The sequence below is a fragment of the Carassius carassius genome, chromosome 3 (assembly GCF_963082965.1).
Source record: "Carassius carassius chromosome 3, fCarCar2.1, whole genome shotgun sequence".
Classification (NCBI taxonomy): domain Eukaryota; kingdom Metazoa; phylum Chordata; class Actinopteri; order Cypriniformes; family Cyprinidae; genus Carassius; species Carassius carassius.
In genome coordinates, this window is record NC_081757.1 from 26520230 (window position 1) to 26536969 (window position 16740).

The 16740-nt window shown below is 36.1% G+C and overlaps 1 protein-coding gene across 2 annotated transcripts in view; it reads left to right on the forward strand.

The window, feature by feature from the left end:
- The window catches only part of LOC132124032 (methylthioribulose-1-phosphate dehydratase-like), a 310976-nt gene extending 295248 nt beyond the window's left edge, over positions 1 to 15728 (forward strand). For both annotated transcript variants that reach the window (XM_059534778.1, XM_059534769.1), the window contains 5 exons: positions 14389 to 14437; positions 14524 to 14641; positions 14716 to 14851; positions 15014 to 15181; positions 15272 to 15728. In XM_059534778.1, the coding sequence (XP_059390761.1) occupies positions 14389 to 14437; positions 14524 to 14641; positions 14716 to 14851; positions 15014 to 15181; positions 15272 to 15371 (571 nt within the window). In that variant the 3' untranslated portion in view covers positions 15372 to 15728. The remainder of the gene's footprint in view (positions 1 to 14388; positions 14438 to 14523; positions 14642 to 14715; positions 14852 to 15013; positions 15182 to 15271) is intronic.
- The last annotated feature ends 1012 nt before the right edge of the window (positions 15729 to 16740 follow it).

The following is a 16740-nucleotide window of genomic DNA, read 5'->3' on the forward strand; positions in this document are numbered from 1 at the left end:
AGTCCATTTTGCAGGGCATTTATGGTCGAATAAGACAACGCTTGAATGCTCCCTGAAAAAGAGACCTCCTTACTGAAATGAAAGTGTTGACTGGTGTCACTATCTCGCGAACGTGCTGGTGGATCTCCACCAAATTCAGGGCATCCCTTCAACTCCAGGAGCCCCCTCAAACGCCATCCTCTGCGTATCGGAAGCCCCCCAGGATCGCTAGATCGGTCGGTGCCAGACCACAAATTTAAATTCACCACACAGTTACAAAAATATGGCCGTTCAAAGTTTCAGTGGTTTTCCATTGACTTAAGCTTTAAAGCATTTCATCCAGGTTCATGCTAGACAAAAACTAAGTAATAACACCATTTTAGACATTTTATCTGCATTATATGTTCAGTAAAAAAAAAATCATATCGGCAGCATATTCACAGATACCAATATATTGGCAACAGGCTCATATTGGCCGATATATATATATATATATATATATATATATATATATATATACACACACACACTCACCTAAAGGATTATTAGGAACACCTGTTCAATTTCTCATTAATGCAATTATCTAATCAACCAATCACACGGCAGTTGCTTCAATGCATTTAGGGATGTGGTCCTGGTCAAGACAATCTCCTGAACTCCAAACTGAATGTCAGAATGGGAAAGAAAGGTGATTTAAGCAATTTTGAGCGTGGCATGGTTGTTGGTGCCAGATGGGCCCGTCTGAGTATTTCACAATCTGCTCAGTTACTGGGATTTTCACGCACAACCATTTCTAGGGTTTACAAAGAATGGTTTGAAAAGGGAAAAACATCCAGTATGTGGCAGTCCTGTGGGCGAAGATGACTTGTTGATGCTAGAGGTCAGAGGAGAATGAGCCGACTGATTCAAGCTGATAGAAGAGCAACTTTGACTGAAATAACCACTCGTTACAACCGAGGTATGCAGCAAAGATTTGTGAAGCCACAACATGCACAACACTCATCTCCACTAAAAATAGGAAAAAGAGGCTACAATTTGCACAAGCTCACCAAAATTGGACAGTTGAAGACTGGAAAAATGTTGCCTGGTCTGATGAGTCTTAAATTCTGTTGAGACATTCAGATGGTAGAGTCAGAATTTGGCGTAAACAGAATGAGAACATGGATCCATCATGCCTGGTTACCACTGTGCTATGGAAGCGTATGGGTAGCGATATTCCATTTGGAATGTAATATGCAAAATGACAATGCAATATGTAAAATGACAATGCATTTCTGTATTTACATTTACATTTTCCAATACATTTGTGCAACGTTTGGTGCAAAATGAAAAATAAATTACATAATTTTCATTTGCCATTTCATACACCAGTTTTAATATGTAAAATGAATACTAATTTTAATGCTTTATAAGTTGCAAAATTAAAATGAAAATGTATTACAGAAATGATTAGATATGTCTAACATGTTCAAGCAAAAACTGTGGCAAAATTATCATTTAAATGCTATTTTTCTTAAATACATTAACACTCACAGTCAAGACACTTACGATTGCATTTTCATTCAGTGTCCCGCAATGAATGTAGCAAAATTCAATGTGCACATTGAAAATGCATTCCGAGCCGATCATGTGTCCGCCCCCTCCCGCCATGTCAATCACTGCGTGAACAAGACGGGGCTTGCAGAAGGTCAGAGACTCAAATCTCAAGAAGAGGATTCAAGTGAGAGAACATGGACAAGACAGTTGGTCCGTGTACGTTTTGATCATTTCAGTTTATGGCTTTAATATTTCATTCGCACTGGTGGGTGGAGCTGAAACGCTACTTTCATCTGATTGATCGAATCGCTCCACCTTCAACTCAGTTTTTTCATTCTTTCAGACAGAATAAGAGTCAGTGCGAGTGAAGGACTGTAATGTCTGAAACCACCGCTCACTGTTAATTAGCATAATATTTGAATCAGATGTAGCTGGGCACATAATTCGTGCTGCTGAGACCTGCAAATTATTTCTAGGTTGTAGTATTGTATGAATATTGTCCCACTGATAAATACAGTGCAAATAGTTCCGTCTCTTTGAAAAAAAGTGTCTCTTTGGAAAAAAGTGAAGTGGAAATAAAAATCAATAATAGACTGAACAGTTCCATGTCTGTAACATTTACCACCCTCATCTTTTAAGTCATAAGGCACTAGGTACGTGTGTGTGACATTTAATAAATAATTGTAAAAATGAATATAGTTACATTTCTGAAATAAAAATAGTAAAATTAGCTCTATGCTGCTCAGTGCTCCTGTAGCCTACCCCAGAGCGCCCTCTCGCGGCTGTAGATGGGAATGTTTTCTCTTGGTTCTGAATAAATGCGACTTATATATGTTTTTTTTTTCCTCGTCATGACGTATTTTTGGACTGATGCAACTTATACCGAAAAATACGGGTAACATTATTATTATTATTATGAGAGTAATTGACACAGACTAGAACTTTAATGTTTCACCGAATTCAGCTCAGATCTTCAGACTCGTCTGACTCGTGTTGCTGTATAACTGGCCAGACTTACCTTCCCAAAAAATCCTATTTAATTTTATTTCATAAATTTAACTATATTTATTTCCACTTCACTGTTATCCAAGGAGACATAACTATTTGCACTGTTTTTTATCAGTGGGACAATTCACTTGTACTGACTCTTATTCTGCCTGAAAGAATGAAAAGACTGAGCTGAAGGTGGAGCGATTCGACCAATCAGATGAAAGGAGCGCTTCAGCGCCGCCCACAAGTGCGAATGAAATATTGAAGCCATAAACCGAAATGGACAAGACAGTTGGTCTGTGTACATTTTGATCATTTCGGTTTATGGCTTCAATATTTCATTCATGTTCTCTCACTTGAATCCTCTTCTTGAGATTTGAGTCTCTGACCTTCTGCAAGCCCCGTCTTGTTCACGCAGTGATTGACATGGCGGGAGGGGGCGGACACGTGATCGGCTCGGAATGCATTTTCAATGTGCACATTGAATTTTGCTACATTCATTGCGGGACATTGAATGAAAATGCAATCGTAAGTGTCTTGACTGTGAGTAAAATAGCATTTAAATGATCATTTTGCCACAGTTTTTGCTTGAACATGTTAGACATATCTAATCATTTCTGTAATACATTTTCATTTTAATTTTGCAAATTATAAATGTTAAAATTAGTATTCATTTTACATAATTAAACTGGTGTATGAAATGGCAAATGAAAATTATGTAATTTATTTTTCATTTTGCACCAAACGTTGCACAAATGTATTGGAAAATGTAAATGTAAATACAGAAATGCATTGCCATTTTACATATTGCATTGTCATTTTGCATATTACATTCCAAATTGAATATCGCTACCCATACGCTTCCATACTGTGCAGGCTGATGGTGGTGGTGTAATGGTGTGGGGGATATTTTCTTGGCACACTTTAGGCCCCTTAGTGCCAATTGGGCATCGTTTAAATGCCACGGCCTACCTGAGCATTGTTTCTGACCATGTCCATCTTTTTATGACCACCATGAACCCAGCCTCTGATGGCTACTTCCAGCAGGATAATGCACCATGTCACAAAGCTCGAATCATTTCAAATTGGTTTCTTGAACATGACAATGAGTTCGCTGTACTAAAATGGCCCCCACAGTCACCAGATCTCAACCCAATAGAGCATCTTTGGGATGTGGTGGAACGGAAGCTTCGTGCCCTGGATGTGCATCCCACAAATCTCCATCAACTGCAAGATGCTATCATGTCAATATGGGCCAACATTTCTAAAGAATGCTTTCAGCACCTTGTTGAATCAATGCCACGTAGAATTAAGGCAGTTCTGAAGGTGAAAGGGGGCCAAACACAGTATTAGTATGGTGTTCCTAATAATTCTTTAGGTGAGTGTATATGTGTGTGCTCTTCACTATTATTGGCACCCTTGTTAAATATGAGCAAAGGTAGCGGTGAAAATAAATCTGCATTGTTCATTCTTTTGATCTTTCATTCAAAAAAATTCTAAACTTTCATTGAAGTAAAACAATTGATATTGGGGAGACAATTTCACATTGTGAAATAAATGTTTTCTCTAGTTCATGTTGGCCACAATTATTGGCACCCAATTATTGCAACATCCTTTTGCCAAAATTACAGCTCTGAGTTTTCTCCTATAATGACTGAAGAATTTGGAGAATACCTGATAAGAGATCAGAGACCATTCCTTCATACAGAATCTCTACAGATCCTTCAGAATACCAGCTCCATGTTGGTGCTTCTTCTCTTCCGTTCACCACACTCATTTTCTATGGGGTTCAGGTCAGAGGACTGGGACAGCCATGGCAGAAGCTTCATTTTGTGCTCCGTGACCCATTTTTGTGTTGATTTTATTTGTGTTTGTTTTGGGTTATTGTCCTGATGGAAGATCCAACCACAGGCCATTATAAGATTTCTAAAAGAGGCAGTCAGGTTTAGATTTTTTTTTTTATCTTTTGATATCTAATTGAATACATTATGCCATGTATCAGGACATGATGTACAGGACCTCGGGCTGTAAAACAAGCCCACAACAACAGTATAGATCCAGCAGTATATTTAACCCTGGACATGGGGTACTTTTTATCCTTGTTTGTAATAAACCCATCTGGTGGGTTTGCTGCTCAAAAGCTCTTTTTTTAGTTTCGTCTGACCATAGAAGTCAGTGCCATTTTAAGTTCCAGTTGTGACTTATAACTGAATATGCTGGAGTTTTTTTTTGGATGAGCAAGTATATTATTTTCTTGAAACCCTCCCAAACATCAAGTGGTGATATAGGGGCTCTTTGGATTTTTTGGGGGGCTTTCTGACCCCAAGTATCAGCTAATCTCTGCTATTCTCCAGCTGTGATCCTTGGACAGTCTTTAGCCAGTCAAATTCTCCTCCTCACTGTGCATTAGGATGATATAGACACGTGTACTCTTCCAGGGAAATTTGTAATATCTTTAGTTGATTGGAACCCCTTAATTATTGCCCTGATGGTGGAAATGGGGATTTAGCTCTTTTCTTACAGCCACTTTCTATTTTGTGAAGCTTAACAATCTTGTTCTGCATATCAGAACTATATTATTTGGTTTTACTCCTCGTGATGGATGATTAAGGGTATTTGGCATTTGTGTTCCTCATATTTATAATCATGTGGAACAGGAATTACAATTTCATGCTCAAAAAAAATTATTTCTAGGGGTGCCAATAATTGTGGTAAACATGCATTGGAGAAAAACAATTATTTCATCATGAGATTTTATCCCCACTTTCAATCGTTTTACTTTAATGATACATTAGAGTTTTGTGAATTTTTGGAATGAAAAATCAAAAGGATAAACAATGCAGATTTATTTTCACAGCCGCCTTTGCTCATATATAGCAAGGGTCCCAATAATAGTGGAGGGCACTATACACACACACACGTTTGTTTTTGTGAAAAGTGGGGACATCCCATAGGCGTAATGGTTTTTATACTGTACAAACTGTATATTTTATGGCCCTACACCTAGGGCTGGGATAAACGATTATTTTTTAAACGATTAATCTAGCGATTTTTTTTTTTTTTTTTTTTTGATGCATCGATTAATCTAACGATTAATTTTTCAGACCGATTTGATTTTGATTATCTCCCCATTAATTGACTACTAACAATTTATACATGTTGATTTACATATCTGAATGAAAAAAAAACATCAATTCCTTAACATTGCAATATATGTTTATTGCTCTTAAAATTACAAAATAAAAGACTGACTAAGAATGCATTACTTTGCACTTGTATAGAGATAGCATTCAATAAAACCTTGAAACCTTGAAAACACATAGCTTACTGAAACAAGCTTACTGAACACATAGGGCCTAGCTTACTGAAAAGTTCTTTCAGATGAAAATAACAACTTGATGTCTAGTAGGCTATTCAATAAAAAAGGTCACCCAAAATACTTGTTTAGAGCAATTGAAAGAATACAGTTTGTAAATGTAAACTTGAGGGCTTTAAGCTAATACAGAGAGTGCTTTTACAAAAAAAAAAAAAAAAAAAAAACATTAACAGGGGAGCCAGCAGCCTGTCATGGAGAAAAAAAAAATCCAAATGCTCCACATGAAACTTTGGCGTTCCGCCCTTTTTCTATCGTGTTTAATGATTTTGATTAATATGCACAAGGGAAGGAGAGAGCAAGAAGCGCTCGTGTTGTTTGAAGACTGTGAGTGCGCGCGCAGCCGGGGCTCTCTCTCGTACGCACCCTGTCACTGTCACTCACCGATCAAATAAGGCTTTGACAGCCGCCAAAAAAAAGATCAATGCAGAAAAACCCCTGGATTGGTTATATAACGTTGGACAGAATGTTGATCCGGCCATCGCGTATATTCAGCGCACATAAGGTAAACGTTTTGCAAATGTTTTTTTAGAGAAATAAAAACAGGTCGACGAATCGATGCGCATATTTTGCGTCTACGTATTTTTTGCGTCGACGTCATCGATGACCTCGACGCGTTGTCCCAGCCCTACCTACTACACCAACCCTACACCTAACCCTAAACCTCACAGGAAACTTTGTACATTTTTACTTTCTCAAAAAAAAACTAATTCTGTATGGTTTATAAGTGTTTTGAAAAATGGGGACATGGGTTATGTCCTCCATAAGTCACCCTCTCCTTGTAATACCTGTATCATACCCATGTCATTATACAGAGTTGTGTCCTGATATGTCACAAAAACACACACACATTTTAGTTGGTTTATATTTGAGACATATATCACTGCTGCTAAGCATAGCTTGTTTTCTACTTGGAAGGGCCTCTTGTAGGGTTTCTGCACTTTTTTTCTGCAATTTAAAATTGGTCCGAAGGGGGTGCAACTGTAATGGTGGACTGGAGAAAATGTCCAGTATCCAGTACCTTTCAGAGAAAACCCCAAGGTTCTCCCGAAGGATAAGGGTCCACCATCTCCATATATTTGGAAGGTCACAGTGGAAGACAAAAACAGAGAAATCTTGAAAAATCTACTGCTACAACATAATAGACTTGTTCAGTATTGCGTAATAGCTGTGTGGGTGGAGTTGGCATGGAAAAGCATGGTGTTGATACAGAATGGCCTACATAAAATCATTTCTGCTGCTTGACAGAACAACATACGCATAACAACTGAGCTGTATTGGGTCGGACTGTCCATAAGGTATCTGAATGGACAAATGACCCTACTAAATGGCCGGAGGTGTCGTTTCCCAACATTTTTGTCACCTAATTGAGCAAGAGAGCACTTACTACAAGCTAATATGAGAACTAGACGGCTTGTGAAAGTAAACATTTGTTGTTTTGTTCTGCTTAATTTTAATAAAGTGATAAATACTTGAGTAAAAGCCTGTCGTACTTTCTAATTGATATATTAAAACATTTTTAACATGGACAAAACGGGTAACATTAAGGTCCTCTGAAGTGCCTTGAAATGCGCAGCGTTATTCTATGTAGTGTGTGCTGCGGCTGCCTAATAATTTTCACAAATACATGCTGTAAAATAAAAAGATAACATGAAAATATGTATATAAAATACAAAATAACATTTTCATTGTTAAAATAATTATGTACTACGGAAAAAAAACAACATGTTTTGCTATGCTAGCCATATTTTAACCATGGTATTTGTGGTAAAACTGTGCTTATAGGCTACAATTGGTAATAAAAACACACACAAAAAACATTGTTAGCATACTATACTTTTAATATTGTAATACTATTGCTACTTTTAATAAAGGATTTTGTATAATAATACGAAAAATGTTTTAATAGATTATGAGATCACAACATATCAGAGAGTGAGATTTATTTGATTGTGATGCGAAGGAGGTTAGTGTAAGCCGTGCAGGAGGACATGACTAATGACATATCATTGCAGGGTAAGTAAGCCTATTTGTGCTACCTGCTCAGTGCTAGAGTCATATACATCTCCAGATCAAGTTTTTTTTTACTTATTAGAGGTACAGAACACCACATGGCAACTGTTAGACACTGCACCAAGCAAAAATCAAAGGAAATCATCACAAAAAGTAAAGATCAAGTGGCTAACAATGTCTCCACGCGATGCACATTAATTTGAATAGTTTGTTTTCCCCAGTGGCATAAACAGTTATGACGTTTTTGTGGGTGTTCCCAGCAATGCCGAACAAGTCTATAAATGTTTGTTGATAATTACTTAATTACTTAAGATGTAGAGAATACTGTTAAACAACAAAAAATAAGTATATTCTCTCTGTAAATACCAAATAAGAATAAAAAAAACTCCTTGTTCCCTTTTTAACAACTAAATAATAACACCATGATTGGTTTATTTATATCAAAATAGAATTTGTCTCACAATCAAAATGAAGACTCCACAGTCCACACCACCAATCTGTTGGGGGATATCCTAAAAAAGGAGAAGCATGACATAAAATCTAAAGGTTTGACACTTGTCCCAACTTTAGCAAACTTCTTATAACCAACCTTGTTTTTCAGTAGCACTAGTGTTGGGAAGTTCGATTCTTTTCCGCGAACCGGTTCTTTCGGACGGTTCGATTCAATAAACCGGTTGAAAAAAACGGTTCACCGGTTCTTTTACGCTCGACGTAATGACGTCATTGGCGATGACGTAATGGCGTCACGTCTATCAAACATTCAAATATATAAAGTCAGTAATCATAACTTTAGTCAGTTAAAAACCTCATAATCATGAAAAGTTTACAATTAAGTTTTGCAACAACGCACCCAAATACAGTAACAGCAATAATGTGCATATGAGGATTTAAGTCTTGAAGATATAAAGTAAATAAATTAGGTGTCATCAGCGCAGAAACCACTATACATAAACCATTGCGATGTATTTGTTATTAAATGAACTTACGTTTTGCCAGATTGCCTCTTCATTCAAGCCCTCGGTTTACCCGCGCTCATAACATTAGCACAGAATTAGTTCAGAATCAAATACCAAAAGAATCAGTTCGGTTCAGACGCTGTGAGTCAGTCGGCTTCACGCTGAATCACGCATGCGCAGTATCATCAGCTCCTCTGTTCTCAAAACGGACACGTCCGAAAGAAACGGTTTTGGTTCAGTGTACTGATGATCCGGCAACCGGTTCTTGACTCGAGAACGAGAATCACTCTAACCGGCACGTGCTGCAGTTCAGTATAATCAGCTGCTCTACTCGTGTTCATGTTCTGTTTACTACAAACTCAATTTGTGAATGTGTCATCATTAACTATAAATACAGTACACATTTCATAAATCATCCCTTATTCCTATTAAACATAGAGTCTTTAATTATTACATAGAGTTCTATGTAGAGTACATAGAATTAAACATAGAGTTCTTAATTATTGTCCAACTTCCCTGAAACCCCCTCTGGCCTATACATAATCTACAATATACAGATTAAAAAACATTCATCTTAAAAAAAAAAATAATAATAATATAATAATAATGTATATAGATCTTTTATCACACTTTCCGAAATACTTTACACGCATGCGCAGTAGCATCAGTTCATCGGTTTTCAAATCGGACGCGTCCGAAAGAAACGGTTTTCGGTTCAGTGTACTGGTGATCCGAAAACCGATGCAACCGGCTCTTGACTCGAGAACGAGAACTGCTCCAGCAGAGGGCGTGTTCGTTCGTCATCTGGCTCGGCTCGGTGTTCATCTTGATCTTCAGTTCGGTCTACACAGCAGTTCAGTCAGTGTACTGTTTGAGTAAATGAATTACTCCGGGATATTGGTTTATTCTGACTCAGAGGGAGTGTCAGTCACGTTAAAAAAGTTAACATCTTAAGTAATTTGTGGATTAATGCTTATTGGAGACCGTTTCAAACGATTCAGTTCGATTTGGTGAACTGGTTCAACCGGTTCACTAAGAAGAGCCGGTTAAATTGAACGATTCGTTCACGAATCGGACATCACTAAGTAGCACCCATGTTCCAGGTGCAGTTTTTTCCAGGTGTCATCTTACTGCAACAAAAATACATGAATAATAAACAGATTTGTTAATATGCTAAGTTACATACAATTTGAAGCTCTGAATCCATGTTCAGAATCCATCATGTCATAATTACTGTGATTCCGAGTTGACAACACGTGACATTCTACTTGGAGCTGTTCACTCCATTAGACACCGACTAAGAACTATCGCACTATCAATGCCTAAACATATCGCCTAATGAATCTGAGGTGGTCAGGTGGTACATGTCATAGCTCTCAGAAAACTCCCCCTTCACAAGTTGTAATTACGAGTTCTTTGAGGATGTGAATGCATTTTTTAAGTTGTTATATTATCTCATAATAACTGTATGGCATGGCATGAACGCACCTACAGCAGTCAACAGTATTTGGGTCTTTTTAGTAAAAACTGTCACAGCATGCAAAATCGGAACATCATGCAAGTAGCCATAAAGCAATCTTATTAAACTCTTAAAACAACATACTCTGAATGACAAAACTTGAACAAAAACATTGAACAGCAAACCTTGAACAGCAAGCCTGAAAACCTTCCATTGAGAAACTTGAACATTTTCACTTCTATTTATTTTTGCAACCTGAAAACTTTCACATATCTCTCATCACCCAACCCATATGGATTGATTGAATCTAGGAGGAACATGTGCTTATATTTTGGCTTCATGACCTGCAAAATATAGCAAGTAGTTCTTTATCATGAAATGGTATCCCTAAATTGTGATAAGACAAATGCAGATTACAAATGACTTACACACAACATCCATTGTCCTGGCTTCCTAGTAGGGAAGACTATCTTTCAGTGGAATGTAATCCTAAATAATATAAAATAAAAAAAAAAACCTTCAGTTGGTGTAAAATAAAATTGGTCACTGCTGTGAATGTTATATAAATTTGTGCCCTCCCTGGAAATGCAAGGATGGGTCCAGATTATGTGGAGGCAACCACGTCACCACAACATATGCATTAGCTGTCCACACGTCCATTCCCTACAATATAACATACCCATGTAAGACTGTACACAAGCTAGACAACAGTGTCTCTGGCTATTTGAGATTTGCATCTTTACAAATACTTGTTCCTTAGCCACCAGTTCAGTTACGTCAAGACAGATGTCTGCAATCTGCAACTTTTAAAAAGAGAACTGTAAAAAGTCACAGACATTTCTTATTGTTATTGTGTGTTACTTTGTCAACTCACTGTTGCCTCCAACTGCTCATTGAGACCTATAGTCCAGAAATATTTCCTTTTCAAAACAGTTTCCAACTTCAGCAGTTGTCTCATATTTTCCCATTATTTGCCCAAGCTTAAAGACAAATGAGAAAAGAAAAATAAATTAACTTTTGATTTATTGTGGGAGTGCCATTGTGACACAATGTTCTGCTATAATAGTAAAAATGGGTAATTACATAAAATGATTTACATCAGGATATGTTAAAGGGGTCACATGATGCTATTTCAATTTGTCCTTTCTCTTTGGAGTGTTACAAGCTCTTGGTGTATAAAGAAGATCTGTAAAGTTGCAAAGACTAAAGTCTCCAATCCAAAGAGATATTCTTTTTAAAAGTTAAGACTTGTCCACACCCTCCTAAAATGGAGGTCATTGTGTGGGAAGATTTGCAAATCACCGCCCAAAAGTTTACGCAAAGAAAGAAGGCATAACTTTTATGCTTGCTGTACTATTGTTGCCGCTGCCATCATGTCGTGGTGATGATGTGTTTAGTTTTGAAATACTTTGTTTGCCCTTCCAAAAGAGGACACAACTAGAAATCAGTAGTTACGTTGTATTTACAACACTGTTCCAGAACAGTTCAAAGCAAATATTTTGATGTGTGCAGTGCATTTTAAGGAGGTCTGTTTCCTGATCCTGTGAGAGTAGACTACAGTGCCGGCTGTTTGACTCACAGCCTGTAAGTATGTTTGTCGTTTTTCCGATCACGAATGCAGACATGGTTTTATGTTTACGTGGCACAATTCAATGCAATGCGTAAAAAGACAGTATAAGTCATTATAATCATTAATTATGTCCCCACAGGATGCAACAAATGCCTCTTTGTAATGTTTTATTATTTTTGTCTCGTTGCACCAGGAACATGGCATCACAGTATGGTAAGGACGTAACATTTCCGTCACACGCTTGAGGTATTTGGCTAATCACAATGCACTGGATCACTGGCCAATCAGAACACACCTCACTTTTCAGAATGATGAGCTTTGTAAAAAATCGAGTCATTTCAGAAAGATGGGGCATAGAGGAGAGGAAATGATGTACAGTATGTGGAAAACAATGGTTTTTTTTTTTTACCTTAAACCGCATAAACACAGTTCATTACGCCAAAAAAAACAAATAATGTTCTTTTTTTAGCAACGTCATATGACCCCTTTAACAAAAAATAAATAAATCAATAAAAAACACCAGTATGTTGTACTTGTAGGGCTGCACAATTTGGCCAAAATTTTTGCTTTTATATATCAATATAACTAATAATGATTATGATTATGTCTAAATTAAAACATTAAACAAAATAAGGAATATTAATTCTGTTATAAACATCACTATAATATACAAAACTGAGTATGTACTGATAAATTAATAAATATATTATAAATAAAAAAAAATTCTTTTTTACCCAAATTATGGTTTTGTGAGCAATAATGAGTACTCAATTAATGCAATTACTTTTTCATTCATACTCGTCGATAAAGGACGCCCTTGTGCAGAAACTCCACAAGTGAGAGTCATTGATTCTCAGGTATTTTTATAAGGATAAAGTATATTTAAAATAAAATGCTAATCGACATAGCCTTTATCACTGTTTAGAATAATGTAAAGTCAGATCACAAAAATAAGTCATTGTAAAGACTCAAAAGGCTGATGTTATGAAGTGAATTTGGAGTAAAACATATCATTATACTTTTGTAGGACAACAGGTTTGTAATCCTTGTTTTCATGGTAACCCATTACCAAGATGGGCTAACATATACTGTACAAAGCCAGTTAGCCCTACTTAATCAAATTAATTCAGCATTTTAATGTATTGTATTACCATTTGGACTCTGATTGAACAGCGGAGAGGTACTCATGTTTATGTAATGATCTGTTTAAATGAAGATATCTCCAAATACATTTTCATTAGTTCTTTATAAGGTTTAAAATATCTCCAATAAATAAATAAATAAATCAGGCAGCAGTCGTTATTGATTGTTTTTGATATCATGATTGATTGTTACTGTTTTTGATATCATCAGTTAATTAGTGACTAGTGATTATTCGTATAGTGATAGTATCTATTTATATATTACTAGTAAGCATTCATTAGATACTAGTACTTATTTATTAGATACAAGTAACTATTCAATAGATTCTAGTAGTTACTCATTAGGCACTAGTACTTATTTATAGACACTACTATCTTTTGCAATTATTACTAGTCACAATTCTTATCTTTTCAGATCTGCTTTTTACTCATCTTATGTTTTGACTTGTCTAAATAGCAATAGTAGAGTTTAGTTAATTATTTTACTAGTAAAATAAAAAATCATAATAGTATAATTTCGAATAAGTACTAGTATCTAATAAATGTGTACTAGTATCTATTAAATAAATAATATTAGCTATTCAATAAGTACTAGTGTGTAACAAATAAACCCTAGTATCTATTTAATAGGTATGAGTACCTAATGAATAAGTACTAGTATTTAATAAATAAGAACTAGTATATAATGAATAAATACTAGTATGTAATAAGACTTAGTCCATTTTATATGTAAAATTTAGGGCTGTTCCGATCACGCACCTGAGGGAATTTACCGCTGATTAGAGAACCGGCTTTACTGACGAGATGCGCATAACAATCGGCCGATCGTGATCGGGGCAGCCCTAGTAAAATTATCTAATAAATAAGTACTAGTATCTATTGATTAAGTTATAGTATTTAATAATAGGTAGTAGTGTATAATAAATAAGTACTAGTATCTAATGAATATGTATCTAATGAATATGTACTAGTAACTAATGAATACGTACTAGTGTCTAATAATATCTACTGTATACATCCATCCATGAAGTTTTTATCTTAAATCCAAGAATGAATGTACTGTCAATTTTCAATTACCCTCATGTTGTTCAAAAACCCACGAGACTGTGAAACACTCATTGAAATGTTTCTGTCTCTCCATTGAAAGTCCATGTAACCAAATCTTAAAAGGTCCAAAAAAGTTGTTAAGACACATGCACAAGCTTCCTTGCGTACCATTCGTAAAACAGTGTGTGTGTGCTCGTGTGTGCATCAACCATTGCTTAGATTCAAATAAAAAGATTTTTATTTGAGAAATTAAAAACATGCATGTACCATATACTTGCAAATGTATGAAATTTATTGTAATGTATAATTATTTCTTCTTGCAGTGAGCACATTTATATAGCTCCCTCAGGTGTTCAGAAGGAGAGAATACAAGTAAGTGTTTTTTTTTTTTCTCATACTACCATTGCGGCATGTAATGAAATAACTTCAACAAACTATCTTTCCACTCCTGTTTATAGCCAGAGGACTTGTTTGTGTGTGATATTGATGAGAAGGACATCAGTTGTCCACCTCCACAGAAAAAGCTAAAGAAAAGCCAATGCACGCCCCTCTTCATGAACGCCTACACAAAGAGAGGTGCCTGTTCACACACAGTGAGTTGCTTCGGTTCTGTACTCTATTTACAAGACATTGGCATTTCTTTTTCACAGGAGCTCAGGCAGTTATCCATACACACTCAAAGGCTGCTGTTATGGCAACTCTCATGTTTCCTGGCAAGGAATTCCGCATCACGCATCAAGAGATGATCAAGGGGATTCGAAAAGGAAACTCTGGTACAAACTACAGGTTGTACTTGCTGCTAAGAGGCTTCACTCTTGCCATATTACATTAGTAACATGTAACACTTTCTTGTCATATAGTAGTTCATCCAAAAACAAACAGTTGTGATGGTAATGTCAGCATCTTAATTCCTGCTTTTACTTACTGTTTGAATGTGTTTTGACTCAGGTATGATGAAACTCTAGTTGTTCCAATTATTGAGAACACCCCAGAGGAGAAAGACTTAAAAGAGCGCATGGCCCGAGCCATGGACTCGTACCCCGACTCCTGCGCTGTTCTCGTCCGCAGACACGGGGTCTACGTCTGGGGAGAGACCTGGGAGAAAGCAAAGACAATGTGAGGCTATAGGAAATTAAATGCACACCTTCTGGCTATATTCTGTGTATGCATACAATATTTATCTTTTAAATCTGTATTACTTTTCAGGTGTGAATGTTATGACTACTTATTTGACATAGCTGTGCAGATGAAACAGTGTGGCCTGGAACCCTCTGCTCTTCCCACTGAAGATAAAGGCATTGTTTGATACATTTAAGTCTGTTAAGTTACCAAATGTAACCACTATGTTTTCAAAATAATAAATGCTTAATGCATTTTTGCACAATGTATGATGTTCACAACAATATTCTTTTCAGTATTTGTTGTACAAGTTTAAGTTTAATGTCAATTACCTGCAAACAGAATGTATTGTAAGAATAATGATTAGAATGGCTTGCATGCCATTCTACAGCATTCTGAAATTAATGTCATTCTTCTTTTTGTGTGGATGCTATGATGCTTGGCAACAATGGCATCATAATGTCATAATTAGCATTTGTTGCCTAATTTGGCAGCTGTTTTTATTCAAATGAAATTGCTATAAAATAAAAGTGCTTTAAGCTAAGATTGATTAGAAATATAGAGTTATAACTGTATATTTGTTGGTTTTGTGCACACGTGTTTTTTAATTCATGAAGAAAAAAAGAATAATCAAACTTTTTCAAAATAATATACACTTAAAGAATTATAAATGCTGTTAAGTTTGCGGTTGGTGGGTTTTTTTTTTTTTTTTTGGCAGAATTGCTTACCAAGGCTTCATTTATTTGATTAAAAAATACAGTAAAAATAGTAATATAGTGAAATATGATTGTAATATAAAATAGCTGTGTTCTGTTTTATATATTTAAAAATGTAATTTATTCCTGTGATGGCTAAGCTGAAGGTCCTTTAAAAACTGCTTTAATCTGCTGACTTTGGTGCTCCTTTCCTGTAATTTAAGGTTTCTTTTTTTTCTCTCTCTCTAGGATTCTTTGATGACTAGAAAGTTCAAAAGAGCAGCATTTGAAATATAATTTTTTATTTTTTTTCCTTTTTATATTTATATATATATATATATATATTATATATGTATTATTGTATTGTATTTAATGTATTATTGTCCATGAATGTGTGTGTAGTAGGCACACGATTGAGATTCAAACCAGAGATACTGTATGTACAATTCAGGTCATCTAGCCAGGAGGTGGCAGTGTTGTCTCGATTGCCTTTGTACTTCGCAAGAATTCTTGTGGATGTGCCCTCTCTTCAACTTCAAACATGTTTGTATTAGTAATTTTCAGTATGTCTGCATTTAACAGCTTGAGTGTCAGTGGAATATGAAAACAATTGTGTTGTGCCAGAGTCAGGGTTCAGAGAAAGACTATCAGATGTTATTTGAGGGAATCCACGTAGCCATGTTTTACTGCCATCCATTTTATACTGCTTCTGCTTGCCCATCCATTTGAATGAACATTATTCTCAAAGGCCCTATAATTCACAAGCTGCCCGTGACTGCTAGAAGCTACAGGGCTGGTCTGAACTGAGCCTGGGTGATTCAACCCCCCTCAGAGGCTGGTCTCATCATCCCTCCATATGCT